Source organism: Aquila chrysaetos, chromosome 11 (genome assembly GCF_900496995.4).
Source record: "Aquila chrysaetos chrysaetos chromosome 11, bAquChr1.4, whole genome shotgun sequence".
NCBI classification, from domain to species: Eukaryota; Metazoa; Chordata; class Aves; order Accipitriformes; family Accipitridae; genus Aquila; species Aquila chrysaetos.
In genome coordinates this window covers 40249134-40277042 of record NC_044014.1, presented here as the reverse complement: position 1 = coordinate 40277042, position 27909 = coordinate 40249134, and the positions used below count along the sequence as shown (strand labels likewise).

Here is a 27909-nt window from a genome sequence, read left to right as displayed (position 1 = left end):
GTGTCACCTCCGTTGCTGATGGGGAGGTATGTGGCGTCAAACCGCAGCCTCTGCAAGTAACGGAATAATTTGCCTTTTCTCTTATTACCGTCATTTTTATTGATTTTTTTTTTTTTCTGTTGTTAAATAATCCCCGTTGTTACCAGCCTGGGAGGCACCGCCGCCACCCTCCCTTTCCCCGGGGCCACGCCGGGCCAACCCCGCCGCCGCCGCCGGTTCCCCCCGCAACGCGGGGGCGTGGGTGGGGTGGAGGTTGGGGGGGGGGGGGGGGCGGCGAATCCCGCTCCATCCGCGGGGATCCAGGGCGCGTTTTGCCGCCTGCCGGGAGGGCTCGGTGCGGCGAGCGCCCCGCCGAGCCGCCCCCTCCCCGTTCCCTCCCGGAGGGTCCGGCCAGGGGCGACGCGCCGCCGCCGACCGAGAGCACGTTTCGCGGCCCGGGGCTCCCTCTCCCCGGCCTGGGCTCGTCGCACCATGGGAGCCGTTCGCCCGCGGGGGCCCGGGCCGTGAACCGTGCCTCGACCCCCCCCCCCCCCCCAATCCACCCCCCTCCCACCTCCGCCTCCGAGCGCGGACCGCCAAGCCATGCCAGCATCGCCCCTTCCTGTGAGCTGCGGGCTGGCCGCGCCGCAGCCCTGGTACGTGCGTGGGACGGGTCCCGGGGCTGCTGCGGGTGGGGGGGTGGAGGGGAGGGGGTGGGGGGGCGACGGAGACCTCTGCTTTCGGACCATCCCTTTTTTTTTTTTTTTTTTTTTTAAAATACAATCCTCCCCCCCCCCATTTTCCCTTCCTTCCCCTCTCGCTTAGCCGCTTGGCTCGTTGCAAAGTTGAGCTAGGGTGGAGAGGGGAGGGGGAGGTAGGGGCACCCCCGCGGCCGGGCTCGGAGCCCCGCGGGTCGGGCGGTTTCGAGGCGAGGAGGAAGGCAGGAGGACAGGCTTGGGGGTTATTCAAATGCAAAACGCAGTTTGTTGGCCGAAAGAACGAAAAAGTCCGGTCTCCCTGGCTGTGCTGGAGCGTGTTTGTGCTGCGGCAGCCAGAGCCTGCCTGGAAAAACCCGCCAGGCGAGAGAAACTGCCTGCAGCCTCCGTGGAGGGCAGGGAACAATTAAAGGGACCCTGCCCGGCAGCCGGGGCCCCCGGCCAGCCGGAAAAACCCCGCAGCCACCCCCCCCCCCCCCCCCCCCCCAAAAAAAAACCAAAAACCAACCGAAAACCAGGCGAGCGAGGGCCGTGCAGCAGCAGCATCCCCCTCTGGAGGTGCCGCTGGTGTGCGGGGCCGGGGGGGAGCATCCCCGGGGGCGGCTCCCCGCCTTTGCCGCGGGAGAAGCGGGGCGCGTCCGGATGGATGGACGCTGCGGGTCCCCGGCGCTCCCGCTGGGGCCGGCCCCATTGTCTGCGGCCCCGGGGAGGGCTCCCGGGGTTGGGGGGGGGGGCACGGCCAGCGGCGAGGCCGGGCCACGAGGAGCCGCTGCCTTTCCCCCTAGGCGGGCCCTGCCTGCCCCTTCCCTTCTCCCCCCACCCCCCGTCTTGCTCCGGGGTCCGCCTGCCTGCGCTAAAGGAACCAGAGCCCGGCGGGGCTGCAGCCCCCGAGGTGGTCCTGGGCGCTGAGTGCCCATCCAGCCGCTCTTGGAGCTGGGGGAGAAGAGGTGGTGGTGGCCTTGGGGCGAGTGGAGGTTCGGTGCTGGTGGGGATGCTCCCTGCCGCGGTCGCGATGGAGCTAGGGGAGAAGGATGCTGTTCGCCGAATGGGATGGGTAAGGAAAAAAGGACCGGGAGGCCTGCTGGGAGGCAGGACCGGTTAACCTTACAAAGGTATATGCCTGGGGAGCGAGCGGCGGAGCATGCTGGATTTGCAAAGGGACCAGGCGCAGCTGTAGTCAAAGGAGTCGCGCCAATCCTGTGCCTAGCCTGTCCTACACCCAGCCAGCCTATCCTGCTGCACCCCAAAGATATTTAAAGAGCGACGTAGTCCGCATCGCTTGCATCTCGGCCTACGTAGCAGCAGCCCAGCATGGTGAGATGCTACTCCTTTAAGGAGGAGAAGGGAGCGTGCAAGTAGGCATCTAGAGCAGGGCATGAGCACAGGGATGTCAGTGCACACCCTCGAGTGGGGTGGTGGTAGTCGACCCCTGTAAACAAGCTGGCCGGGGCGGCTGCTCCAGCATGGATCTGGCCAAAGAGCTCTCTTTCTAGAAGTGTTGGTATATTAATGGCAAAGCTGGGCAAAGATGCACTTGCAGCGTTAGATATTTTAACGTGAGCAAGCAGAATTCTAGGGCAAAGGTGTGTCTTTAAATGTTAAAGCCAATGGAGAAACCTGTGAAAATAATAATAATAAAACCCAAATCTTCCTTATAGTAGCTCTTCCCAGCTGTGCTCAGTGCTGTTTTTAAGGTACTCTTGTGGAGAGGCAGAGGGCTATTCTATGCAGTAATCACCTTGTTTTCATTAATGCCAGTCAACACGAATTAGGAGTAGAAATTAAATCCAGAAAACTTTGCATTTATTCTTGGTTTGGGCAAAATTGGGCAGGTAGAGCCTGGTCGACCCTGACTGTAAAGGAGGGGAAGGCTGGTTTATGGTTTTCAGAAGCAGTTTCTCCAGCAGCACAAGGGCCAGTGGTGGTTGCTCTCGGGGTGAGGCTCAGCCCTTCTGAACAAGAGGGGTTGGTTGGTTGTGCTTAGAGGAGACAAGGGTGGGCTGGGTTGCACAAAGCAGGTAATAAGGGAAGAATTCAAGGTGAGATGTACCAAGCAACTTTCTGATATTTATGGTTTCTGCAAGACCTAAGTCTTCACTGTGCAATAATTCAAAATCCCCACTGATAGTGTTTTATTACAGCTGGAGTGCTACCCGTGGCTGTTAAAGCTGGCCTAAGCATTTCCATCCTGCTTTCTGTTTTCAGTTACTTACATTTCAAAACACCTTTCAGGCTGAAATTTTCCAGGCTTAATCTTTGCCTGAAGGTTCTTCCCTCCACCTCCCCCTTCTTTTAATTGAGTTTGAGATAAGGTGATTCAGTTAGCGTTTTTTCTTTTCTTTTTTCTTTTTTTTTTGTTAAGAAAAGGCAAAACCCCTGAAGAATGAAGTCAAATATTGTCAAAAAGAAATGCAGTGTTTGAAACTGCGTAAATGCAGAATTAGAGGGCCATATGGTTAGCTGAGGGGTTTTGTTTGTTTTGCTTGCTTTTTTTTATTCAAAAGTACCTGGAGTGTTCTGGTGGAACTGACTTTCATTTGGTGAACCCTTAGAAATTACTTGGTATCTTTTTACTTTTTAGCATTCCCCCTGTTAAGGTCAGTGTTTGGCTGCACTGAACAGAGGTTAAAGCAAGCCTGTACTCTTCACTGGGCTGGAGGGAGGATACTTGCACATGCGGTGTGAGTCTTCACAATGGATTTTCGGTGCCAGTTGGTTGTCTGAGGCTTAATCTGGTTTTGTGGTTTAAGTATGTGTGGTTCCTTGCCATGCTTTTTTTTTTTTTTTAAACGTTCTAATAGAGCTTTCCCTAAACCAAGAGGTTTGGCTGTTGGGTTTTTTTTTGTGGTATTTTTTTATCTGTTTCACTCACTGTGCAGGCTCCAAGGTGCATGAAGTCATGACGTTGCAAAATGCTGAACATTGACATCTCTTGCTGAATTCATTGAGAGTGCGTATTTCACAGCAGTCTTCAGCTCCCCACGCAGCAGAGGGAAGTGGGACGTGGTGACAGTCCGGCCTTATCCGGACTTATCCTCCAAACACAGAGGTGGCCTTCCGGGTCCAGCGAGGACAAAAATTTAGGATGAAGGCCTTGGTGCTTGGTCTGCTCAACATCATCTTGTGTTACTGATGTCAGTGGGAAAAGGGTTACGCTTTGAGTGTACGCTTTTGTCTGTGAGAAACTGAGGTGGCATCCTGCAGTGCCTGTCCCAGATTTGCAGTTTTGCTACTGGAATGTGTACAAGGTTTAATATGTGTGGATAAAATATGCCTGATTGCCTTAAGAGTGGCATAATCCTGTAAAGCAAAGCAGAAAACTTATGTATAGTAAAATGGAAAACAGTATTCTTCAATGGCATGTGAGGTTATAGAAACACCACTTGAAACAGGATTGTGGGAGGAGAGGTCTGAGGGGCTGGGGGCTGGTGAGTGGGGGGGACACCTTGGGGGTGCCTCTGCAGAGGGAGCTTGGGGAGGCTTCTTTACAAGACTGTCTGTGAAATAACTCATGGTACTGAGAAGGCAGATGAGAATTTTCATTTTTATTAGTTAACCAAAACCAAATGGGTGCTCAAGGATTAAAGAAGGGGGGAAAGGGAAAATTAAAGCTAATTCCCTCCTCCTAACCCATTTCCCTTCTTTTCATATACAAAGTGTTGTACAGAGCAATCAGTAGACGCAGGGAATTAGGCAAGATTGAAAAGCAGGTTGACATTGGGAAGAATATGCAGATGATATGACATAATCCTGAAAAGACTGTGAAAAAAGCTTTTGCACCTAACATGAGGGTCAGATTTTCTAACGTCTGTCTTCTCTGGTGTCTCTTGCATCTTCCTCTAGAGCATTTGCTGCTGGAAGATGAGATGCTTTTCAATTCAAAGTTGTAGCTCTGAGCTTGTGTGACAACTTCTAAGTCAAGTTGTGGCCCTTATTGCCTGGGACGTGTGTAGTATTAAGAGGCTTTTGGGAGAGCTTCCAGGTCTTGTTTCCCCACCGGGCCAACCTCAAGTGACTTTTTAAAGGATACCTAAACACTGAAACAAAATGTGTTTAATTAGTGCATCTGACTGTAGTAAAACCAGGCTCAACTAGTCCTAGCTGTGTCATTTTTTTTCCCCATGCAGCTGTGTTTGTTCAGGGGTCACTTGCTCTCTTTCACAATGCCATAAAAAAGCTGCCACCATTTTATGAGAGCACATCTTTTAATCTCTTTTTTACCCCCATCTTCCAACAAGAATCAAGTTATGGAACAGAATCTTGATGGACGCTACCTCTAAAAGGAAAACTTGCTTTATTTTTTTATCTTTTTGTGTAAAGGGAAAGTAAATAAGAAAAGCAGGGGAGGGGGTTGGGTTGGTGTTTGGTTTGGTTTTGGGTGGGGTTTTTTGTTTCTTTTTTCTGGAGGCATTCCAGCAGTATGGGGTTAAATTCCCCGATTACTTTGTAGGCAAAATTCTCCTTATAATTGTTTGGAATTTTGACCAAGATGGGACTAAAAGATTTAGCCCTTGATTAGCTTTTTAGCAGTATTTGTTGAGGATTATAGCAGTCGGTGGGATTGCTCCAGATTTATTACTGTGAATGAGCAAAACTTAAGCAACTGGCCTTAAAACCAGCTTTCAGCTTTGCACATGAATTAGAAGAGATAAGTCAGCTCAAGTAACAAACAGCTTTGGGATGCACTGTTATTATCTAGGGCAGTTCCCTGCAAACCCTCCTGTACCTATTACCCATTTTACTTCATAGAGACGCCTGTCCTCTGCTCTCAGGGAGGGTATGGTAGGTCCCACCTGATTTGGCTTTCGGAAAGAGCATTGAAGTAAGTTTGTTTCTCTCCAGGATGATGGAAAACTGCCAAGTTATTATATTGCCCCATGAGGTTTATGTTTGATAATCCTGCTAAGTCCACATAGATGTTTTGGAAATATAATTAATTTCTTGCTATGAAATGTGACCAGTACGATACAGCCATTTGTTGTCCTTAACAAGTGATGTGAGGCAATTTGCAACTGTGGCAGGCATCAACAGAGTCATTGCCAGTGCTTTAAATGGAAAAGGGAAGGTAAAATATTGCCTAGTGTTACAGAAAACAAAACTTGAATACTTTTAGCTATCTAATATTTTGGTCCTAAATGTGAAAGAGTAAACAAAGAAGTAACAATGTAATTTAGTTTTATTAGACACTTTTAAAAAAAAATGTTAGGTTTTTTTTTTTCTAGCAGTTAAGGTGGTTGTAGCAGACTAGTAATTGTCAAGACTATGGGCTTTCTTTAAGGTAAGCAAAGATCTCTTGCTGACAGGCATTTCTCCCAAGAGCTTATGGTCACCTTGGGGGTCAGGTGCTGAGAGTCCCAGACAAATATAACTGTAGTCAAGTATTAATGGGGGGCGGGATTACTAAATTTTCCTTTAGGGGCCTATCACCCAGATCTCTTCTGAAAAACTTAAATTCACTCCAGTGACAAAATCGAAACAAAATAGATAAAACTGTTGCTGTTCTTGTACCCCTGTGTTGTCATCTCTGAGCAAGGCAAATACTAGCTGCCTTTGCCATCTTCTTTAACGCAGCATTTAAATGCCAGTCAGTTTCCTACAAATACCAGCATTCTTTGTTTAGCAAGAAAAAGGGAAGTCTTCAACCACTCGATGTCCATAGCCTCTAATTTTGGCCCTGAGAAGAAGCAATGCTTTGGCTTTGATACTTTTCTACATTCTTGCCAGACAGGTATGTTTTTTTGTATTAAAAGGAAAAAAACCCAAACAAACGAAACCACCACTAAAAAACCAAGATGGTCTTGCTTCTTCAGTCCTGAAACAACCACGTTGCAATTTCCAAATGCAGGTAAAGACATATTATCATGTAATTATAACAATGATTTAAAAAAAAAAACAACAAAATTATTATAAATGAAGCTTCTAATTGATAGTTTTGGTGATCGTGCTTCCCAAACTTCCACAACAGCAGTGGCAACTGCTTATGTAGAGAATTAATATGAGCAAAGCATTATACATACTCAGTATCTTCAAAAATCCAGTCTCTGTTTCCACTCCAGATCCTCTGTATTCTCTCATCGTTCTGCTTCTGTTTCAGGGCTGATAAAGAGAAAAAACTTTATCTCTTCAGTCCCCCTCCCGATTCACACATTCCCATGTTGCCTGGCCCTTCTTGTTTGCTTGCTTTATTCCTTGCTCTCCTGGCTATAGCCTCTGAAAGTAGCTCGCATTTCCTCTCCTGCCACTGTTATGTAGCACCGGCCGCTAATGGCTACAGATACACTGCCTGCTGCTAGCTTCCAACTGGTTTTGCAGCCCTCCAGGCTATCCTTTGGAATGAGGAGCCCAGTCTCTGTCAAAACCCCAAGAAACTGGGGAAGCTTTTTTGCGGGCTGCCAACAACTATTTCATGGACCTGCTGACGTGATACCGATGCCCTCTTTGATTCACGGAGTGACTAGTAACGGCCACGTCCCCCTTCCCCCGTGTGTCTCCAGAGAAGGGTAGTGGGAGGAAAGCACTCAGATTACCTTCATCTCAGCTTGGTATTTATTTTGCTGTTTCAGTGTCTGACCCAACTTTTATAGAACGCTTCTGCGGGAGCTGTTCAGGTCTCTTCTTCTGTGGTCTTTGAGCATTACATGCAATTATAAACAACTACACGTGTCTACTTAGTCTCTCCGGGTTGGAAGTTTTGTTGTGAAGGAGGAGGGATGCTGTTAGCTTGTTTATTGTGTGTTTGATGGGCATTATTTTCTGATCTGACCTTAGAAGTGTGCTTAGCCTTGTCTCGTACAGCAGTGCTGGCTCCAAAATGTTATTTGAGTATGTGGAAAAACTGCCGCCTCGGTAATAACGTTCATCTGGTATGTAATATGAAGATATGATACAGAATAATCACATCATGTTTAGGTAAGATACTTGGTTTATATGTTGTAGTACGCAGGATCAGTTGGCTTACTACTGCTCAATAAACAAGAGCTAGCCTTCAAAATGCTTTAAATAAGCTATTTGAAAAGAGTTTGGGGAGTTACTGTTAGCCTTGGTGTAGGTACTGTGGCCACTGGGCAGCCTGCTCAGGGCTGACAGGCAAACAAGCTCGCTGCCAGCGTGCTGGTTTTGGGGAGCGGCAGGAGCTGGTGGTCCCGCACAGAGGCCACGTGCGTTGGCTGTGCTGTACCATCCCCTCGGCACGCTAATGAGCTTATCTTGGCGCAGTGCAGCGCTGTTTGGTGCGGATGGTTGTAAGCTTTCTATGTGCCTTGTGCTGTAGATAAGTTTTTATGGTCTGGGGGTGTGTTCTGCTCGTGGAGCCTGCTCTTCACGTGCCCTGTGCCTTTTTGTTTGCCCTACACCAGCCGAACCTGGCTGGTGTAGTACCATTAAACATTTCTGGGGCGTTAAGTAGAGTGGGCTGCACCAGCATAGCTCTCCCCACCTTCAGCAGAGCTTGGACCAGGCTGTGGCTAAGGGCAGCCTCCGTCAGCTTGACCTGCTGGCTTCAAGGTGGGGTTGAGGTCGTGGGAAGGAGAGTGTACTCTGCCTCACCAGCCTTTTGAGGTGGTGGTGGTGGTGTCAGGAGCTCGGTAGCACCCTTCTTCCCTCTTCTACTTCCTTTAGAAGGCACAAGGATTCCCTTTTTTTAACTTCCCTTAGAGGTCAGGATTTTAGACATCATCGCACGCTTTTTGTTCTTCCTTTTCTTTCCGTCTTCCCATCAGTGAGGTGCATGTGTCCTGTAGGCGACTTGATTTGGGCTTAAGGAATTCAAAGGAACCATGACGAAGGGAAGGCACCCTCCTGCCTGAGACTACAGAGCCTCTTGCTCTGCATGCTCCCATTTTTAGGATGCCCTTGTCTACCCATCTGATCTATTCAAACAGCTAAATAAAGCTTTAAAAGTTTTCCACAGGTACCTAAAAGCACCATGTACTTAAAAACTATGTACTTATGAGAATTGCTTTACATTTAAAAAACACCAGCCCACCTTGAAGGAAATTGATTTGGAGCTTGAAGAATCCATTGTATCTTCTGAGATGACTGAATTGTATTTTGGGAGTTGGGGGACTTCTGCATCACGGTTGTATTTGGGGATGAAAGCTTAGGACAAATGTGTGGTATTTTGTTGAAGGCAAATATGTTAGCAGTCATAATGATGAAACAGAGATGACTGCCAGCATAGTACATTTGATATAGCTAGACAGGACAGACTCAAGGCTTGCAGTATAATGTAGTGTGCTGGTATGTTACGCTGGGAGATAACACAGGGAAAGCCAATTCTTCCCTGGTCCGGTTCCCCTGTGAGTAACACCACAAGTTAGACATCTTTGGGGAGCTAGTAACTTCTCCCATTTTACCTGGGATTGCACCGTAGTGGGCAGATGATGGATGGTAAAAGAATGAGAGATGCCCTGGTGATGGTGTACAAGTGGCACACACACAATAAACTCAGCCTTGTTCTTTTTTCCTGAATGTCCTTACAGTGATAGATACGCTGTTGAACATAAAGCTATAGATGTAAACTTCACCCGTCCTTACTCAAGGGAAGGGGTGGTTAACGAACTGCTAAGAAGTTTGCATTTTCTCAGTCTTATTAAAACTGACATAAAACAGTAAATACGTGATGTTGCCTGGTTGTTTGAGCTCTGTTTGCTGCTTCATTTGTGTTATACTCATTTAGGCAAGCTTTCCATTTTGCAGTATTTTCAAAGGTTTTGTGTTAATTGAACATAACATCCAATACCAGTATTTCTAATTCTACCTGTGTATTTTTAAATATTAAAAAATGGTCAGTTTAATATATGTGAACCCTTCGTTAATTAGAACTATATTTATGCTATTTTATATCTTCTTCTATTTCAGAGTTAATGCTGTATCACCACAGAGCAGCAATGGGAGTGTGCAGTTTTCTGTTGAAAAGTTCTCTCAAGAGCTCATGATTCTTTTCCATCTCTCCTCTTAACATTTCTACTACTCTGCAAACATGGCTCACCACGCGAGGCCTTCCAGATTAGTCAAAAAGGAAGAGTTAGGCAAAAGGAAATCCAACCAGGGCAAAAAGAAATCTAGCCAAGTGAGAAAGAAAACCACAAAGACTTCCACAAAAGCTGTTAGTTCTGGAAAAGGCAAAAAGCCAGCGCAAGAAAAAGATGTTAAGAAAAAACAGCAAGAAAAGAAACCAATCATGAGCTCTTCAGGTAGACTTCTCAGGAGCAGTGTAACCAGAACCTTGTCTGGAGCATCTTGGGTGAGTTTGGAGAAAGCTGACAATATCCTGTTTCATAACCAGGATTCTTTCAACATCAATGGCTTTACGATGTCTCTCCGTAACCGATCATTCTCCCGTAGATTGTCCCAAACTCCAATTGCAAAACCCAGGAAAGCTGCAGCACAAAAAAGGCTAGAAACAAAGGAAAAACATGAACAAGAAGCCCTGGTACTAGTAGAAGAAAAAAACGTTGAGGCGGGCGAAAGAGGTTTGAAACAAGATTTAGCACAAAATGAGTTAGCTCCTCTGCCTGTAGAAGATGCTCCATGTACTGTAGGCGAAGAGCCTGCTACCACATGTGCCAGTCAAGACAAAGAGGTAGAAATACCTGAAACAAATGACTCCGTTCCAAGCAGTCAGGTAACTGGTGATGATGACACAGAAGCGCCAGAGGTGAAATGCAAGCACGAAGACCTGCCCTGTGAGCAGACACCCAGCGATCTTGATACAGGTAGTTTGGCTGAAGCATTTGTTGAAGATGCTGCGCTTGTGCTTCCGTCTTCTCCTTCTGACTCCATAATCACCTCTGAATCAAACTCGAAGGTGTGTGCAGAGACTCCCTTCGATCTGGTGCCTAACAGTAAAGAACCTGACTCCAGTTCTGTCGATACCTCAGACCTCAGCTCAGCAGTACTGTTCGAAGAGTCGGTCCCGCTTGCCAAATCCCACACTGAAGCAGAGTCGGACCTGGTGCTACCTAGTGAAGAACAAGACTCGATTTCTGCACCTATAGTTACCTCTGAGTTTAACTCACAAGAACATTTTTTAGAAGATGCAAGCTCACTTGCAGAGTCCTGCTTGAAGGCAGGCTGGGATTTAGAGTCTGAGAATAAAGACGTTGGTTCAAATTCCAGCTCTGTAGCTGCCACTGAATCAAATTTGCTTTTACATTTTGAAGGTGCAAGCTCGCTTGCAGAATCCCACATGAAACTGGTTGTGGATTTTGTACCTGTTAACAAAGAACTTGACTCAAATTTGGATTTGAGCTGTACAAGAGAGAAATCAGAATCTGACTCAAAAAACTTATTTACAGTATGTGAACCAGTTTCCGATACCTCTTTAAACAATATTGAAGTGGAGGACATTGAACAGCTTGTTAAATGTATTAATGCAGAGACATTTATTTTGAATTCAGGTTATGTCCCCACTTTATCTCCAGATTTAGGAAAAAGCACAGTTGATAAAATCTCTGGTGAAAGCTCTGGACAATTCTCTGAAGGTTTTGTTTCGGACTTGCCTTCAAGCATGGAAATCTCTGCTCTTGCCTCAGAAAAAGCCATAAATGCAGATTTGCCAGCTGACTCAAGACTGCAGCATAATGATTATTCATCACAGCTGGGAAGTGTCGGAGTAAGCTTGAATTTGGTTCAGGACAACGTGAGCGACGGCACTGAAGCGGTTGAGGCCTCAGGGCCATCCTCAGTTAAAAATCCAGCTGGTGATTACCCTGTTCCATATTCATCTCTGCTCCCTATGCTAGAGAAAAAGAAACGAAGGCGTTGTGGAGTCTGTGAGCCCTGTCTGCGGAAAACAAATTGTGAAGAATGCAGCTGTTGCAGGAAGCGCAAAACTAGTCACCGGATATGTAAAAAGAGAAAATGTGAAGAACTGAAAAAGCCACCACCGCCAATCATGCTACCTTTTGAGGTAAGCCAAAGAAGTTGCAAATTAAGTCACTCTTGTGAGGCTTGAGGTACATCTTAAAATTCTGCAAAGGGAAATGCTGGTCACTGTACAGCTTTAGAGAGCTTAGGGTTACTGTTGGAGCTAACAGGTTGCATGGTAACTTTCTCTTGTCATCTATAGAGGTGTAGATTAATGTGAGCTGGAGTTATTCTTGTTCCTGCTGTGTAAATGCATAAAATCAGAGGTAAGTATGGCTTTAACTCTGTGTTCCAGGTATTGCCCAAAACAATGAAATAATTGAGGGCATGAAGAGGTGAGAAAGATTTAAGTGCAAAATGCAGGGAGGGGGGAGAATGAGGGTAGTCTTAGGAGACTATGCAGAGTGTCTGTATTTCAAAATACTTAAGGCTAAAAAGCAAAGGAAGGCAGGCTGTTTGCTCTTTAATTCAGTTAAAGTAATTTGCCTGTGATGACAGATTTGGTGGAAATAAATTTATAAACTTCAGGACCAAATTGTAGCTGCGTTTTCCCCTTTCACATCTCTCTGCCTTTCTAATTGTCTATTCTTCTGTTTCTCTCCTTTCACTTCTGCCTGTCTCCCTTTGTCTTTTACCACATCCCCTATACATACTTCTTTTTTCTGTGTTTCTTACTCATTTTCCTGATCCATCAGCCTTCTATAACCCAGGTCATTACTTTTGGAACAAAGAGGAGGGGAAAAGACAGTCTGTATGCCCCTGTGATAACAGCACTGACCTTCTGAGAGATTTCAGTTCAAGATCAGGCTTTAAATCAGGTAAGTAGGGAGTTGAACGTAGATTTCCCACATCCCAACTGAATTCCCTGACCGCTGAGCTGCAGAGTTAGCCTCTGCGCCGCCACGTCCTGCTGGAAGTGTTCTGCTTCGTGTGATCCAATAGTACCCGAGCCTCGGAGGGGGAGATGCTGTCTCAGTAGTTAAGTCACTGGGACATTTGCCTTGGGATGTGGGAAACTGAGGTTCAAGTCTCTGCACCAGTGTGTACTCTGAGTGGAGCAGTTCACACTGGGGAGAATGCACCTGCAAAACCTTTCTCAATAGCAGTTTCATTAAAATGGTGTGTTCTTACAGCAGGTAGACATTCCTGTCAGCTGTGGAGATCTCAGGAGACCTCCTGTTTTCACTGCTCTGTCCTGTGCTTACCAGGGTTTGCAGAGAAGTCCATTCTGTTTTTAAGGTAGGCAAGCAGAAAGAAAAGTCCTGTAGCAGTGAGGGCATACAGTATATTCCCCTTTGTGGGGGAAGTATATTTTAAGTTATTAAGGGAAGTAGGTTTAAACAGCTTGGCTCAGAGTTCATTCAAAAACCTCTTTGTGTCTCAACTGCTCCTAAATGCTCTTTTTTTAAAAAAAAAAAAAAAAAAGTGAGGGGAGGGACAGCTTATAACATGATTTAAGATACATATTAAAACAATAAAGGTGATAGAGACTGATCCTGACTTTTTACAGCAAAAGAGTAGCGACATTATATCCTTTTGTATATTTAGTCAGTGGGATTGAAGAAGCTCATGGGAGAGAATTGGTGGAGTTGAGGTAGGAAGTGATCTAAAAGCCATGTTTTAAAAAGGGTTTTGGCAGGGTCGGTGAAAGGAAGCACTCCAGCTTTTCTGTCAACCTTTGTTTTCCAGGCTAAACATGCTTCTTTTCTTGTTGCTCAGGCTGACCTTCTCCTTGCAGATTAGCTTTGCCCCTTCACCTTTGTCCTCTCTGGGCGCTCCTTTTGCTTTCTTTGAGAGATTCCTTGTTTTTATTCTTTTCTTTGGCAGCTTTTTTTTTTTTTTGGTGTGCTTTTATTTTATCAAACTGGTTGCATTTTGGACAATGCATTTAGAGCTGCACCGGAGGCCTCCTTCATTTCTCGTTAAATTTCATAGGAAGTTTCAGAGTACTGCACAGAGGAAATGAAGTATTCCTGACATTTAAGAACATGTCAGGTATTTTCTTATAAAATTGCATTTGAATGAAACCTGGTGCCTTTTCAGATATTCCTAGAAGCAAGCCTTGCCTCATTTTTAATCTCTAGAAACCGTGCTCTGTGAAAATGAAAGAGGAAAGTATTTCTACAATGTAGATATGTTAGGAGAGCTCTTTAAAGATGTTGAGATACAGGGGGAGGTGTTGGGGGATGGGAAACACTATATCACTCTGTTCAGCAGCTATCCTTTAGATAAGATTGGAGCACTCTGGAAGGGAATCGCATTGTGTTTTCCCAAACTGGTAGGACTGGGACTGCAACAGCTGGAACTTCTATGACAGTAATGCGTTTCAAATAGAGGGCAGCTGGGGAAAAACCAAAACTGTAGGTCTCTGTCCATGGTATAGAAAGTGAATGTAACAATTAAGAGAAATGAGGTTGGCTTCAGTGCATTCCTTGTTCGGAAGTCATGCATCTCTTTCTCATGTTGGTGGAATGTAAGCATTTTTTAGACGTGATTCACTGGGAGGAGGTTGTAGGGGATAGACATGCTCTGCATGAGCATAGTTTAAACATTGATGTTTTGCCTTAAAGGGAATTATCTCTTCTCATTCTAACTAAACAATGCAAAAGTCACAATGAAGTCAATGAGAGTGCAGTACATTAAATGGCTGTAGGATAGCCAGTGCAGGGGTTGCCAGTCCACGCGTGCTGTTTAAAAAAGTAAAAGTGTTGGTTTCCCTGAAGAACTTAGGTGGATTTACAGTTACGGGGAGTAAGGCCTGGCTGGTAGAAGCTGTGAATGTAGACTGAAGTGCATATTCCAACACACATGCCCATGTGTGCACAAGCATTCAACCCTCAGAGAGTATCGGTTGCATGTTTGGAGCTGGCGTTAGTTACATTACTGTTATTTTCATTAATTCACACATAATCCAGATAAAGATTTGAAAACTATATTGGACTTGAAAAATATCACTTAAAAATAACATCCACATAAAGCTTCAGTGATACTTTTACCTTGCTGAATGTAATGGGTTTTGCAGGGACATGACATCATGAAAGTCTGGATAAAACATTGTGGGCTCTAGTTCACAGCCCCTGTGTGTAGCAATATTGTTACCTGCAATGCCCCTCTTCCTGAGGGATTCACGCCGTGGCTGCTTGGTTAGGAGTTGGTAAAGAAAAATTCTAAAATATATAGGGGAAAAAAATTTCTGCTTACTGAATTTTTTGAAGAGCAGCCCGGTAAATAAAAAACGTAAGCAAGCTTTGAAAAGAGGAGGGAAAAGGCTTTATATTGGGTTATTGTCCCTCTCAGAATGAATAATGCAGGAATGCTTCGCAGTGAAAAAAGGGTTTGACAAGTTTACGTACATGAGGGCGTGATGCTTCCACGTTTTTCCCTTGTCTTTCCAAGACTGCTGTTTTCTGAAATAGTGTAGCAGCTACTGAAGGCTATTTCACAGCTACGTTCTACCAAAAAGCATCTTTCACTTCAAGAAGCGGTCTGCTTTGCTTCCATTGCTTCATCAGACATGTTGAGGCCGTCAGGATGCATCGCGATGTGGGGCAAGGATTTCGTAGGCTTCAAAACCGGCATGTAGGTAGGGAAGGCGGTCTGTCATTTATTTTGTTTTCTCCTTGGAGAAAGGATTCCCGTTCTGCGCAGGCGGGTGTTGGAGGTGTAGCAGCACACGCTCGGGATGAAAACGCTGCCTTCTGGGCGCTTGCAGTCATCGGTCGAGCTGGCTGTGGTGCACGGTAGTTGTATTTTGTGTGTGCTGGGCTCTGGCAGGGCGGGTGGACTCGGCTCTCCTCTGGCTCCCAGCCGGCCAGCGCTCTCCTGGGCGTAGCCATCGCGCTGGCCCTGGCCCGGGAAGGTGCCAAGCTGAGCAGCTCCACTTAACCGAAGTGAACTTGCAGGGTTTCATAACATGCCGCCGGAGCTCCTCTTGCCCAGAAGGCCATAAACGTACAGGGCTGCTGTAGAGCTGCTGCAAAACGGGCGGCTGTGGGGAGCCCTCGCCTCCAAAAGCTGCTTTCTGCAAGGCTTGCCGAGGTGCTTACGTTTTTAAGATCCCGCCTGGGCAGGGAGCCCTCTTGGGCTGAAAGCATCTGCTGGGGAGAGCTTTAGTTCGTATGGGGTAACGGACCGTGTTAGGTTTAGTGGGACCCGGAGTCAAAAAACTGAAAACAAATCGGGTCACCGAGTGTAAGTTCACTGGGTTGACCAAGGTGTCTCGAGACGTCTTATTTAATAGCTGTAATTTGAGTAACACGGAAATATTAAATAACAATAAGGGCCTGCTTGCTTGTGGGTTTTTAACATGCTGCTGAAAACCCAGACATATTTAAAAAGGATGCTGCAATTAGAGTTGGTTGGGAACTTTCCAGCAAGCCATTCCTTGAATGGAAAATGCTGATTTAACAGGAAGCTTTCACAGCTACTATCTGTCTCGATGCAACTATTTTGGGGGGAAAGTTTCTCAAGGTTCCAAATGAAATTTCTGCTTAAAACTTAAAAAGAGGGAGAGAATTATTGGAACAGCTTGGTGGTTAGGGCTTTTTGCCTGGTGCAGACCAGGGGCTTGAACTTTGGTCTCCCACATCCCATCTGTCTCCTCTTGAATTTTTGAAAGGTTTGCTCTGCTTTGGAACACAACCAAGTGTCGAAATCTCAAAAAAATAAAAGCAAAATGGAATTCTTGTTTTCTAGCCAGACCTAGTTATAATCAAGAAATTTAGACTTTGTGGTATTTATTTTACAATAGACTCCAGAAATATTTAAGCCAGTTAAATTTTAAAATGAGTGCACATAAAAACACTCCTCTTGAATACGATACTCGAGAGTTTTGTAAGGGTTTATAGCACATGGGCTAGAAGAGTTTGGTAACATGTGTGGCAAAGATGAGCAAAGCTGTGTGCAGCCTGCCCGCGGATGCAGGGCAGGGGGTTGGCGTAGTGCAGTTTACTCTTATTTTACACACGCACGCTCCGTGGGTGTGTAAAAGAATTACAACTCGCACTTCTTTGCCGCTCTCTGTGATCCTGGGTGTGGACTATAATGCAGCCTAAATTACAGAGAAATGGGTTAGTTTGGGGTCTAGTTATTTTCAGAAGATGCGTTTTAAAAGTTGCCTCTTCACTGCTCCTTATTTTCTGTGCCAGTTCTTGCAGCTTTTACAGAGAAATTTTTATTTGAAGAGGTTTCTTTCCTTCCTTGTGTATGAGGACCCATCCTAACAGGAGGGGAAACTGTCTAACAAGGAAGCTTGAAACTACCACCTAAGTGCTGTCCAGTGTACGCAACAAACTGGGGACTGAATCAGAATACAGGGTCTTAGGTTTCTAAGCAAACAAAATAAATATTTTTTAATTTTTTTTTTTTCTGGACTGCAAAGCATCTTAAGTAGCCAAAACTGCAAAGAAGAATCAGATCACCAAGTGTATGTACCTCTCTTGGGTTTTATTACGCTTAAAGACCCTTGTAGACTTGTGGTATTTTGGGAAAACATTACAAATCAGTACTTTTCTCTTACCTGATCCTAACTCCTATTTAATAAAGTCCTGTGGTGCAACAAATGAGGAGCTTAAATACGAGGTAGCATCAGACCACAAAAACGAGCAACAGCTTTCTCTGACTTAATTGATAACGCCGCAGAATGAGTTGTGTGTTCCCATCCGCGCATTTGCGGTACTTAACTGATTTGCACCGATAACCGGACGGGAATTACACTTGTAATTTAGCAGTAGATAAAGAAAACAGTTTTAAGTTGCACTCTGTAGCTGCTGAAAAGACATTCTTGCAGGTTTTTCATGTGTAGCGCGTAAATCCACGGCCAGCTTTCTGGTTCAGATGTCAACTGGAAATTGTTTCAGTAAATGCTTCAGTGGCTAGCGGCGCGTTAGAGACGTCGTTATTTGTTTGTTGCCCACGGTTAGCAGGCGTCTGCGTGATCCATTAGGGCTCCGTGTGAAAACTTGCGGTGGAGCTGCGCCCCCTCCATCCTTCTTCCACCCGGGCGAATGTTTTAAGCGGGCGGAGGCGAGGGGAAATTAATTGCGTTTTATTGTTTATCTGGCGGCCTGTTCACGCTGCGGTCCGTTTGCAGCAGACGCTTTCTGTTCGATGCTAGAGAGACGACGTGAAGACGGAGCCGGCGGGCGGGCGGGGAGGGATTTCCGTGCCGCGGGAGCCCCACGCACGACCGCCACTGGTGCCTGAAGGCGCCCACGCCCCCCCCCCCCCCCCGCCGTTTGCAGGGCGGGGGTCTGGCCCTGCCCCGCGCTTCGCCGCCCGGTCCCTGCGCCTGCTTTGCGCACATGCGCGTGGGCGGGCGGGCGCGGGCGCGCGCGCGCGCCTCCGCCCGTGCACGGCGGGGGGGGCGGGCGCGCGCGCGGGTGCGCTGAGGCCGTGTCCTCGCCTGACCCCGCGTGTAACAGCCCTGACGGTGCCGAAAGACACCCCCCCCCGACACACACACGCACCCCCGGGACTGCTGCCCGGCTGCGTGCCCCACGCGCGCCGCACCTCACACGCACACCCCACGCAACCGCCCCCCCCCCCCCCCCACTCCGCACCTCCACCGCGCGCGCGTGGCGGCGGCGGCGGCGGCGGCTCCGCGTCCGCACGCGCGGGGAGTCCGTGCCGCCTCTTGCCGGCGGCCGCCGCGGCGCCCCGCACAGGAGACCCTTTGTTTGGGCAGGGCCGGCGGGAGCGCGGGAGGAGGCCGGTGGGGCGGGGAGCGCCAGCCGCGGGCCGCGGCCGCCCCATTGGCTGGGACCGTCCGGCGGCTCCTGGCGGCGGGGGCGCGCCCGCCGGCCGGGGGCGCGCCGCGGAGCCGCACGAGGCTCGCGCCCGCGACGCCGCCTGGAGGAGGGCGCCGCTGCGGCAGGAAGCAAGATGGCCGCCTCGTGGGCGCCGCTGTGAGGAATGCGGGGCACCAGCGAGGCCGGCTGCAGGGGGGCGGCGGGGCCTCTCCCCTCGGCCGTCTCCGGCGTCGCCGTGTGTCGGGGTGGCGGCGGAGGGGCCGCGTAGAGCCTCCGTACGGCCCTCTAAAGTGCCGCATGTAAAGCATTCCGGGTATTTAAGAAATCTTGCAGTTTGATAATAAAATCGGAGGTGTCTGCCTTTGTGACCACAACTTATTCTGCAATTTGATGTTTTTTTAGGTTCTAACTGAAAACAAAAGACCTCAGAGGAGGAAGCAAAGAGTTTTAAAGGTAACCGATGATTGCTTTAATATTTATCCCCTCCCGTTTTTAAGCAGCGTTTTCTTGTCATATACATTAGGAAGCCAAAGGGTTAACTTCTGGGAAGCGGCGCTTTCCAGCTATTCAGGAGATTAGCTAATTTTAAAAGCGCAGAACATGTTCTTTTTTCCCCTCTTTCTCTCCAGCATGTCGTATACATATTTGAATCTTTCTGCACATGTCTGCAGACCAAAAGTTTGCTTTCCATTGCATTGAAGATGCACTTCAATTTTCTCTATTCCTAGTTTCATACTTCCAAAGGTAGCAGTTGAATGTTGGTGGGGATTTTAGTATACCGATTTTATGGCATCTGAAATTTAATGTGAGAAGCCCGTGTTATAATGCAAACCAAATTGACAAAAGTGGAAGTTTTTATGCTTATGTTACTGTAGTTTTGATTTCCTTTTTTCTTTAAACTTTAGTACACCTCAAGTGAAACTGAAAATTCTGTAAACTTACAACAGCCTTCAGTTTCACGTGGTAACACGTTTCTTCAAGATTTTTAAGATGGCTATCTTTCATGATAACAAACAAAAGATTGGTGTTTCAGATGGAAGTGTTTTAGTCTTTATAACAAAATACAGGCTTCTGGCTCGTTACACTCATGGCTGATGTTTTTTAAAAAAAGTAACAGGTAGCACATCGATATTGCATCTTTTGGTCTTTAGAATATTTTGGATAGAAATCATTAATTCTGTTGTTGCAAACTAACATGTTGGAGGATGGATGGTGCAAGTAAGATGGATGGTAGGTGTAAGAGGAAGCGAAGGAAAAAGAAAAAAAATGTTGTTAGACTTACTTTGTAGAGCTATTGTCTTACGCCAACTAAATGTATTAATGTAAGATAGTTTAGTATTGTTTCAGTACATTAAACTTTCAGAAGTTGTTGGACATAGTGGATTTGATAAATGCTGAATGTCTGTGATGTAATTTTATTTGAAAACATCCCAATTTCTTACCAGTTTTGTCATCACTGTTACAGAAACTTGCTTAAAGGAGTTACAATTTTAAAAGACAAAGCAAAGTTACAAGTTAAGATTAAGCAAGGAGCAAATAACCTTATTTGACTTGCAAGTATGTCCAGCCTCAAGGATGTCTGTCTTTTCATGTGGGAGTAGTTGTGCAAACCACCTCCTTGTATGCTAACAGTAATTGTGATTGTACGACACTAGCAAGTGCTTTTTTTCTTGCGTTAAATATATCAGTCTGTTAAAAAATTAGCATTTTTCATTAAGTCATGAATATGCTTTTAATTATTCATTTTAATTACCAACGCTCTTGTCATACAGCGCATAGGTGTAGTTAAAACTTTAGCATTTGTTCGTTCTGTGTTTTGCGCGGTTGATAGTAGTGTGCAAAATAAGGACGGTTTGTAAATGAGGCGTTCAACTTTGTAACGTGTACTTGGTACGACACCTGTTCTGTCAAAGTGTGAAAAATCTTTTTGGTGATGGGCAGATATGTTGTTATTAGGCGTCTGTCTACAGTATGGGTTCATAGTGGGTCTTCAGATTTTTCTCTTTGAGTTCATTTTGCCACTCTTTCTGATTTGATGGCAGTGCGGGTTGCTATGTAATATGATGCTGTCATTCCTCTCCTTTCCAAAAAGCCTCCTGAAGAGTTTTTTTTTTCCTTGGCTCTTAAATGGAAAGTCTTGTCTTGTTTTTGTGTGTGCGCGTAGTATTGTATATTAGTCATTGGACTTGTGTTTATTTCTGGTTTGACTTTTCCTTTGCTGAATTGATTCGGCAGTGTTTCCTCTTTGGTTTTAGGTACTGTTCTTTGTGTTTTCTGGTATTTGTCTTTGTTTTGTGGTGCTGAAGTGTAGTTCGTAAGAGTTTGTTCACTTGCATCCACCAAGTAAGGCACGGTACCCCTGAAGGCATCTCGTGAAATGTCTAGGTTGGGGTTGGTGGTGTTTTCCTTTGTTTTTGGAGGGGAGGCGGGAGGTTGGTCATCTTAAGTTACGTTGCAGTGCTCTGTCAGCTGCAGTAAACTTAGAAAAAGCTACATAATTTGCAGACTTCTTTACAAGGGCATTTTTAGAAATACAGCGTTCCGGTATATGACTTTCTAACCTGGCTTCTGTTATAGGTGGGACTGCCATGTGAAGTGGTATTGTCGTATCCATTGAATTATAACTTCAATGTTTGATCTAATGATTGGTAGTGATAGAGGGCATCTGACCAGTGACACTTTGAAAATTTGGACAGCATATTACTTCTTTTTTTTTTTCTTTGTATTTTGCTTCAAATAGTATTGTAAACTTTCTTTGAGGAGGATCTGTAGGACTTTCTTCCAGTAATACATGGAGTTAGTATTTTTCTAATACTCCTAAGTTTTTGTTGATGCACATTTATTTAATTGGAGGGCTAGTGCTCTTTCTAACTGTGCTTCTTAGGACCAACATATTTACAAATTTTTCTCTACCGGGTGAAAATAAGCAGTGCTTTTCCTGTTGAAAACAGGTTGGACAGATATAAACATTAAGACTAAAAGTGATGCATACTATTATACTGTACCTTTCATTTATTATTTGTCGTTTTCTGCACTTGTGTTTTAATGCTTCTTTCTGGTTATTGGAGGAGTCATTGAGGAAATTCTTCTGTGCCATAAATACTGTATTAGGTTCTCCATGTTTATTTTGAAAGAACATCTGAAATATTCATTACTTCGAGCAAGCAAATGCTCATTGAAGAAAGAGTCTTTGTGAGTTCATAGTAATGGATACTAAGGAAGGAATATACTCATGGTTTTTCTTACCGTTTATAATGTGTGTTTTCCCCAGTTAAGCAGGCGCTTCTTTGATTTTATTCCTGATAATGCAAAGTCTGTATAGAAGGGATTCATACTTAAAAATTCATTTGCCTGCATTTCAGAAGGCCTGTTATACACCTTGCTTCACTTACTGTCATTTTCCTTTTAGCCACTTAGCAGTGTTCTCACTCAATTTGGGCAGTGCAGTGCACCTCTCCTTAACAGTGGGGAAAAGTTTGCAGCCACGTGCAAGTTTATTAACACACAGCTCAGAAGAATGGGACAGTTGAACATGGCATCCCATTGTCAGCGGAATCTACACTTATCAAGTATAGACAGCAGTGGCACCAGTAAGGAAACACAGATCAAGATACATCTGATTGAAGAAGTACAGTCAGTCGTCTTTCTACTAGGTTCTGTGGAGCCAAGGCTACCATTTGGATGGCTGCAGATGTTTGCTGCATTCATGGAGATATAAAAAAAAAAAAAAAAAAAAAAAAAAAAGGGAAGAGACAGTGAGAGGGATCCAGAATAATAGATGCAGTGCTAAGTGAGTATTATAACTGCATGCACATTTTTTGTTCTCTGACTGATTCTGTTTGCATGTTTATGCATAAACACTATAATGGTAATCGTGTGCACCGGGAAAGTGTGAACGATGCCTGCTAAACTCTGTAGAATCTGTTCCGTTTAAGCCAAGCCAAAAGCCAGAGATGACTCAGTATCTAGAACTTTTGGTTTATAAACATCATATTAGGAACCAGTAAAAGTTTCATTTCCATCAAAGCTACAGATATATACTTGAGCACTCTCTTAATTTTTCTGTTCCACACATACAAAGCATAGTCTGTCTTATCAAAAACAACTTTAAAATATAAAGTTGGTTTGGCAGACCTGCTGTTGCCCTTTTTACGATACAGTTTTAGTTATGCTGCTTAAAGAAATTAAAAACCCACTTTTTTGTCAAGGTCATATATGTGTTAAGAGTTAAGGAAAGTCACTGCTAATGTTCATGATAATGCTTTGAGTGAGCATGGATTGAACTGACTTTGAACATTTTTTCTAAATTATGATGTATGTTTTAGTGCAAAATATCTACCAGAATATGGAAGAAATTAAAATTTATTACTTTTTTTCCCCTTTAAAATTTAAAGATATGAATAAGTCAGTGGATGGAATTGCACTGCAGTGGAATTTTACAGAGGAAGAAGACAGAATGGTGTAATACAAGTTGGAAAGGATGTCGTCCAGAAAATACTTATCTTATTCTTTGTGTTTCTTGAAGGGACATTATCACATTGGAATGTATTCCTTCAGCAAATACCCATTAAAATGGCTTTGAGTACTGGTTGAAAGTGTCTGCCTATTTCTTACGTGCATTTTTGCTCCCTTTTTTTGATAGGGGGAGCTTACTTTTGGTATGTAAGTGGCCTACACTAATTAGTTAACTTTTATTTTTAGAACTAAGATAAATAAGTACCTTAGCTGTTACCTTAGTTTAAAAAAATCTAGTTATCATTTTTTGAAAGGAGTGTTCTTCTAATTTTGACCTTTTTCAAGCTGGATGTGTGTCTGTCTAAATAAGATTAAATTTTTTTTTGCTCTTGGTAGGCTCATACACCTCACTTGATGTCAGCAGGCACGATTATGGTTGTAATTTGGTAACACACTTCCACGTGCAGCCTTTCCAGCACTTCACATGAATGCACTCATGTGAACATATGAAGCACTTCCATATTTTGTTTGTACAGTACTGCTAAGATTACTCATGTATGTAGACATTTTTTGAATGGAGTCCTAACAAAGAAGGCCTTTGTAAATGGTCTGTAAATTATTAATCTTACTCTAGTAATTTTCTAATCCTTAATTTTTCCAGCCAGTTTCTGGGGGAGTTGAAGCCTGTTCCTTCTGGACGACTTCCTGTGGTGCAGAGTGAGCTGGACAGGACGCAGAGGAGCTCTCCTTCCCTTGCCCCCCTACTCCTGTAGAGCTCCCTTACTTCAGTGCTGCTCCCTCTCCCATTCACCACCTCCTCAGGACCCCTGCGCTGCTTGCTCAGCAGCACCATCATGCTACTCTTTGCCCCCACAACCCAACTCCCCCAAATGTTGAGGGAAGAAAGGGACACTGTCCTTTGAGAGGACAGGGAGGTGTAGGGTTTTCTGTTTTAAATCATTTGTTGCTGTGGCGGAGCAGTTGTGAGGACAATGCCACTCCTCCTCTTCTCAGGGAATGGTGGAGGCAGAGGCACAATGAGGCTGGGAAGTGTTAAGTAAGGCTGGGCTGAACCGAGTGATTACAGTGGTTTTGGAGGGGTTTTGCACGTTTTGAATCACTATTTACTTGTAGATCTTGACTGTCACTCTGTGTTTTAGTGCAGTGCCGGGTCTTCCACTTCAGTGGATTTAGAAGTGGAGCTTCTTAAAAAGGTAGAAAATGTGTTTGTGATCAAAAATGTCATGGAACAATCAGTAAAAGTAACATAATTTGTGGAAAGGAAGGAAAATGTATGTGTGTAGATGAGGGTCAGTTGGATAGGTATATTGATACATTGTTTAGGTACTCTTAATGAAGTTACAGCATTACAAAATAAACACTGGTTTTCTATTCCAGGTATGTTGTTTAGTTGATATTATTTGTATTCACTACTGAATTCTGAGCTTTATTGAATACTTGCACTTGCTGTATGTAATGTAGGCACTGAAATAATTGAGATGGCTTTGCAAATTCCAGAAATTTGTTGTCAGTTTGCCATTTGTCCATACATTTATAGATAGTAATATCGAGAAAATCCTTTGAAAATGGACACTACTTGTTTAGAATCTGATATTGTATTGCTAAGCAAGTTTGTTTATTGCATTTAGTAACTGATGTGGGAGAAAACCAGTGAGAAGCCCCAAACTTAACTTGAGTGACAGTAGATTTTCACTTCTGTGATTTTTTTTTTTTCTTTCTGCGATGTTATACTAAGATTTTTATATTTAGTGTTACTGAGTATGAGAAAGGTAATTTAGCAGATACTACTGCAGCAAACTCTCCCATTGACATTAGTAGGAGCCTTGCCTATGTGAAGAACAAAAGATTTAATTCCTGCTAAAATAAATTCCTAATTATAGGATTTTGTTTGGGAGGTAAGAAGAATCCATGCATTCTTATAAAGGTGTTTTCTTTTAAAATGTCAAATACATGAAATGTAACCACTATCAAGAAAAAAGAAAACAGAAATTACATATAAGGTACTAATAATAATCACTTTTCATTAATTTATGTAAAATCAGTATGTCGAGTATATTTGGCTGTCCTTGTTGTCCCTTTAGAATATTAGGATTTTTCAAGGCTGACTTAAAATTGAGTGGTTCGTGTCTTGACACTTGGCTGTGAATTCCTTTCTCAGTCGGTGTTTTGTTGGCATCATCTGTACTGTATTATAATTTAATTGATGCTCTGTAGTAAAATTTTGATCTATGTTTAATTTTCCTAAAATAAAGGTTTTGCTGAACTTGTGAATAAGAGGAAAAATTTCTGTGTATTTAAAAATGTAAAGCATTTACTTTTGTGACAAATGGTCACTGTCTGAATTCTGCAACGCAACCACCACTGTTGCGGTGCTGCTCCAGAACAACATTGCTGTTATTCCAGTACGTGAGTGAAAGTTGGTGCTCCTGTAAAGAGTGGAAGTTACATACAGTGTAAATTCCATTTTGAGCTTTATTTAAAACCACAGGTGTGCTAGCTCTGATCGAGACAGAAGAGAAACATCATTTGCCATTTGTTAGGCTTTTTTCCTCATGAGAATAAGCAAAACATAGATGCAAAATCCTGAATAGTGCTGCAGCCTTGTAGCTTGGTCGCTTAAGTGATCAACATGACTATTTTTCTTTCTTTTACCTGAATTACCTTTAGTTGTTCCTCTGACATACCTGTTACGACTTTTCTATCGTTCAAGAGTATTATTTCTTCCGTTTAGTCTTGTGGCCTCTCATCAGCTTTAAAACCAGGTTAGAATATACCCATAATAAAAATGTTAAATTTGGAGAAGACTTGTGTGTGACTTGTTGCAGTGTGTATTTGGGACCACTGCTGATATTTCAGAGCGAGGGGAAAACAGGATATAGGTGTGTGAGGGCTGGTTAGCATTGTTAACTTACAGTTTTGTATGGCCTTAGCAGATCTGGTCTGAGAGCAGCTACCGGCATGTAGCAACTTGTAAAGAATATAATTGGTTGTACAACAGCTGGTTAGGCACTTGAACTGGGCCCTAGATTAAGGAGCTGAGTATCTTCCTGGTTAGATCATAGGAACTGGAATGTTAATGCTGTTACCTTAGCAGTTCAGATCTTTACTGAACTGAAACTGAAGGAAAATTATTAACTTGTATCAGTTTGGTTCACATATGGTAAACCCAGGCAAGGTCATTGTGATCCACTTGTTGCACCGAGAGATTGTGAGACCGTATCAATTTATTTGGATTAAGCATCATGTTTTAAAAATAGCTCAACTTGAATTTGAAAATTCCCAAGGATGAAAAGTGCATCAAAACACCTAACAAGATGCTTAAAAGATTCTTTACTCTTTCTCTGCCCCTCTGCAAAAATGTGCACCCTAGTTCAAGGCCAGACTTCTCTGGCCTTAAAGTCATTGAGTCTTGTTATACTTTTGTCTGCTAGAACAAGGAGCCTTCTGTTATCAGGTTTCTTTTCCACGTAGACTTAGCTGCAGTTTGTGGCTTTTCAGTTTTCTTTTTCTTTGGTAAATTGTAGAGAGTGAACTTGAGGCTTTCACTTCAAGATGTTTCAATCCTTTGTCATTCTTGTGGTCCTCCAAGCCCTCTCCAGCATATCAATGTCTTGCTTGAATTGGGTATGCCAGAACTGGACGCTTTATTCCACTAGCAGGTGCAAAAGTGCCAAGTACAGGATAGAAAGTAACCCGTCTTTTCCTAATTATATTGTTATTTATGCACCCGAGAATCTCACTAACCCTTTCAGCCATAAAGTTGCAATAGGAGTTTCTATAGTTACTGCAGAGTTGATTATTGACCATGTTAATGTTCTCCTTAAAGGCACTGCTTTTTAAGATAAAACCTGCGTTTTGTAAATATAGTCCCATGTCTTTGCTGCTAGATACACAACTTCACCTTTAGCTGTATTGAAATGTGCTTGCGGCTGGCTTGCCAGTTAATTTAGGAAGCATCATGTCTGATCTTTTAATTATTTGTTATTCTTCTACCAGTATTAATTTCACTGTTCTTTCAGATCATTGCTAAAAATGTTATACATAGCTGCAATGTGTTCCCTGAAGACCCTGTTACACTGTGATGATTCTCCATTTACAGTTAAGGGCCAGGCAGTACTTTCTTAATGCTGTGGTGATGGTTTCATAAATGAGTAGACCACAAGAGACATTAGCTAGGATGGATAAATTCAAAGACTGGATTTCTTTCATCTCTGCTTTTGAGTTAAAGCACATTAGGGGAAGGTTGTATTAGGGAATACATATTGCTGCTGATTGTATCATTTTTCTTTTGTGGCTTAATTGAGTGCTATATTTTCCAGAGCTGCCAGTGTCTCTTTGAGTGCTCAGTTTCAATGTTGAAGACAAATGACTGAGTCATTCAAAACGCCAGTAAAAAACAAACCAAACCAAACCCAAAAACCAAACAAAACAAAAGCCACCAAACAAGATGCTTGGTTTTTTTTTTTTTTTTCGCTTCTGTGGCAGAGAAAGTACTGTAATGGTTGGGTTTTTTTTCTTTCTTAACACACCTACTTCTTGGGTGCCCGTGTAGGAGAATGGGCTGTCCTTCACTCTGTATTTTTTCTTGCTTCTGTTTGTAGCTTTCACAACCTAGAGCTCAGGGTTGATGGAAACAACAATTTAAATTCGTGGCTGAGAGAGGCTATTTCCAAGTAGTAATCCAATAAATACGCTTCTCTGGGGGTCACCATTTGAAACCTTTAGAGCTAGAATTAGTATCCTGTAGTTTTTCATTTTGTTAGTAAGTGCATCCTTAGGGTCTGGTACTGGAGATCTTCTTTGTAAGTGGTCTCACTGAAGTGGTTACACACGGTGGGCAGGAGGACTGTGGTAATAGTGTAGGAGAGAAAATGAAGAGAGCAAAGGTGTAAAGACTTCAAGGCCATAATGTTCTAATTCCTCATGGAAAGACAAGATAAGGAACTTTTCTGGTGGGAAAGCTGCCTAGTGTTTGAAGAACATAGCAAAGAGGATATAAATGTAGATAAAATGGAGATGAAACTGAGGAGAGAGCTAAGCTGCAGCTTGGAGAATGTTCTCTGCTGTTGCTACCGATATGAAAAAAACCCCCACCGTCAACTAGAGCAGACTTCCCAGCT

The 27909-nt window shown here is 44.1% G+C and overlaps 1 protein-coding gene and 1 long non-coding RNA gene across 5 annotated transcripts in view; one reads left to right on the top strand and one right to left on the bottom strand.

The window, feature by feature from the left end:
* Positions 1–345: 345 nt before the first annotated feature.
* Positions 346–27909, top strand: part of TET1 (tet methylcytosine dioxygenase 1) — an 80953-nt gene continuing 53389 nt past the window's right edge. For 2 of the 4 annotated variants that reach the window (XM_030029761.2, XM_030029760.2), the window contains exons 1-3: positions 349–635; positions 9555–11607; positions 18716–18766. In XM_030029761.2, the coding sequence (XP_029885621.1) occupies positions 9676–11607; positions 18716–18766 (1983 nt within the window). In that variant the 5' untranslated portion in view covers positions 349–635; positions 9555–9675. Of the gene's footprint in view, positions 636–9554; positions 11608–18715; positions 18767–27909 lie in introns of all 4 variants that reach the window. The other 2 variants (XR_003925700.2, XM_030029763.2) reach the window with 2 other exon arrangements.
* LOC115347981 lies at positions 16995–18571 on the bottom strand. The gene is made up of 2 exons (XR_003925703.2): positions 18125–18571; positions 16995–17675 (listed from the first exon to the last, which is right to left on the bottom strand). It is a non-coding gene; the product is annotated as an uncharacterized LOC115347981 (long non-coding RNA).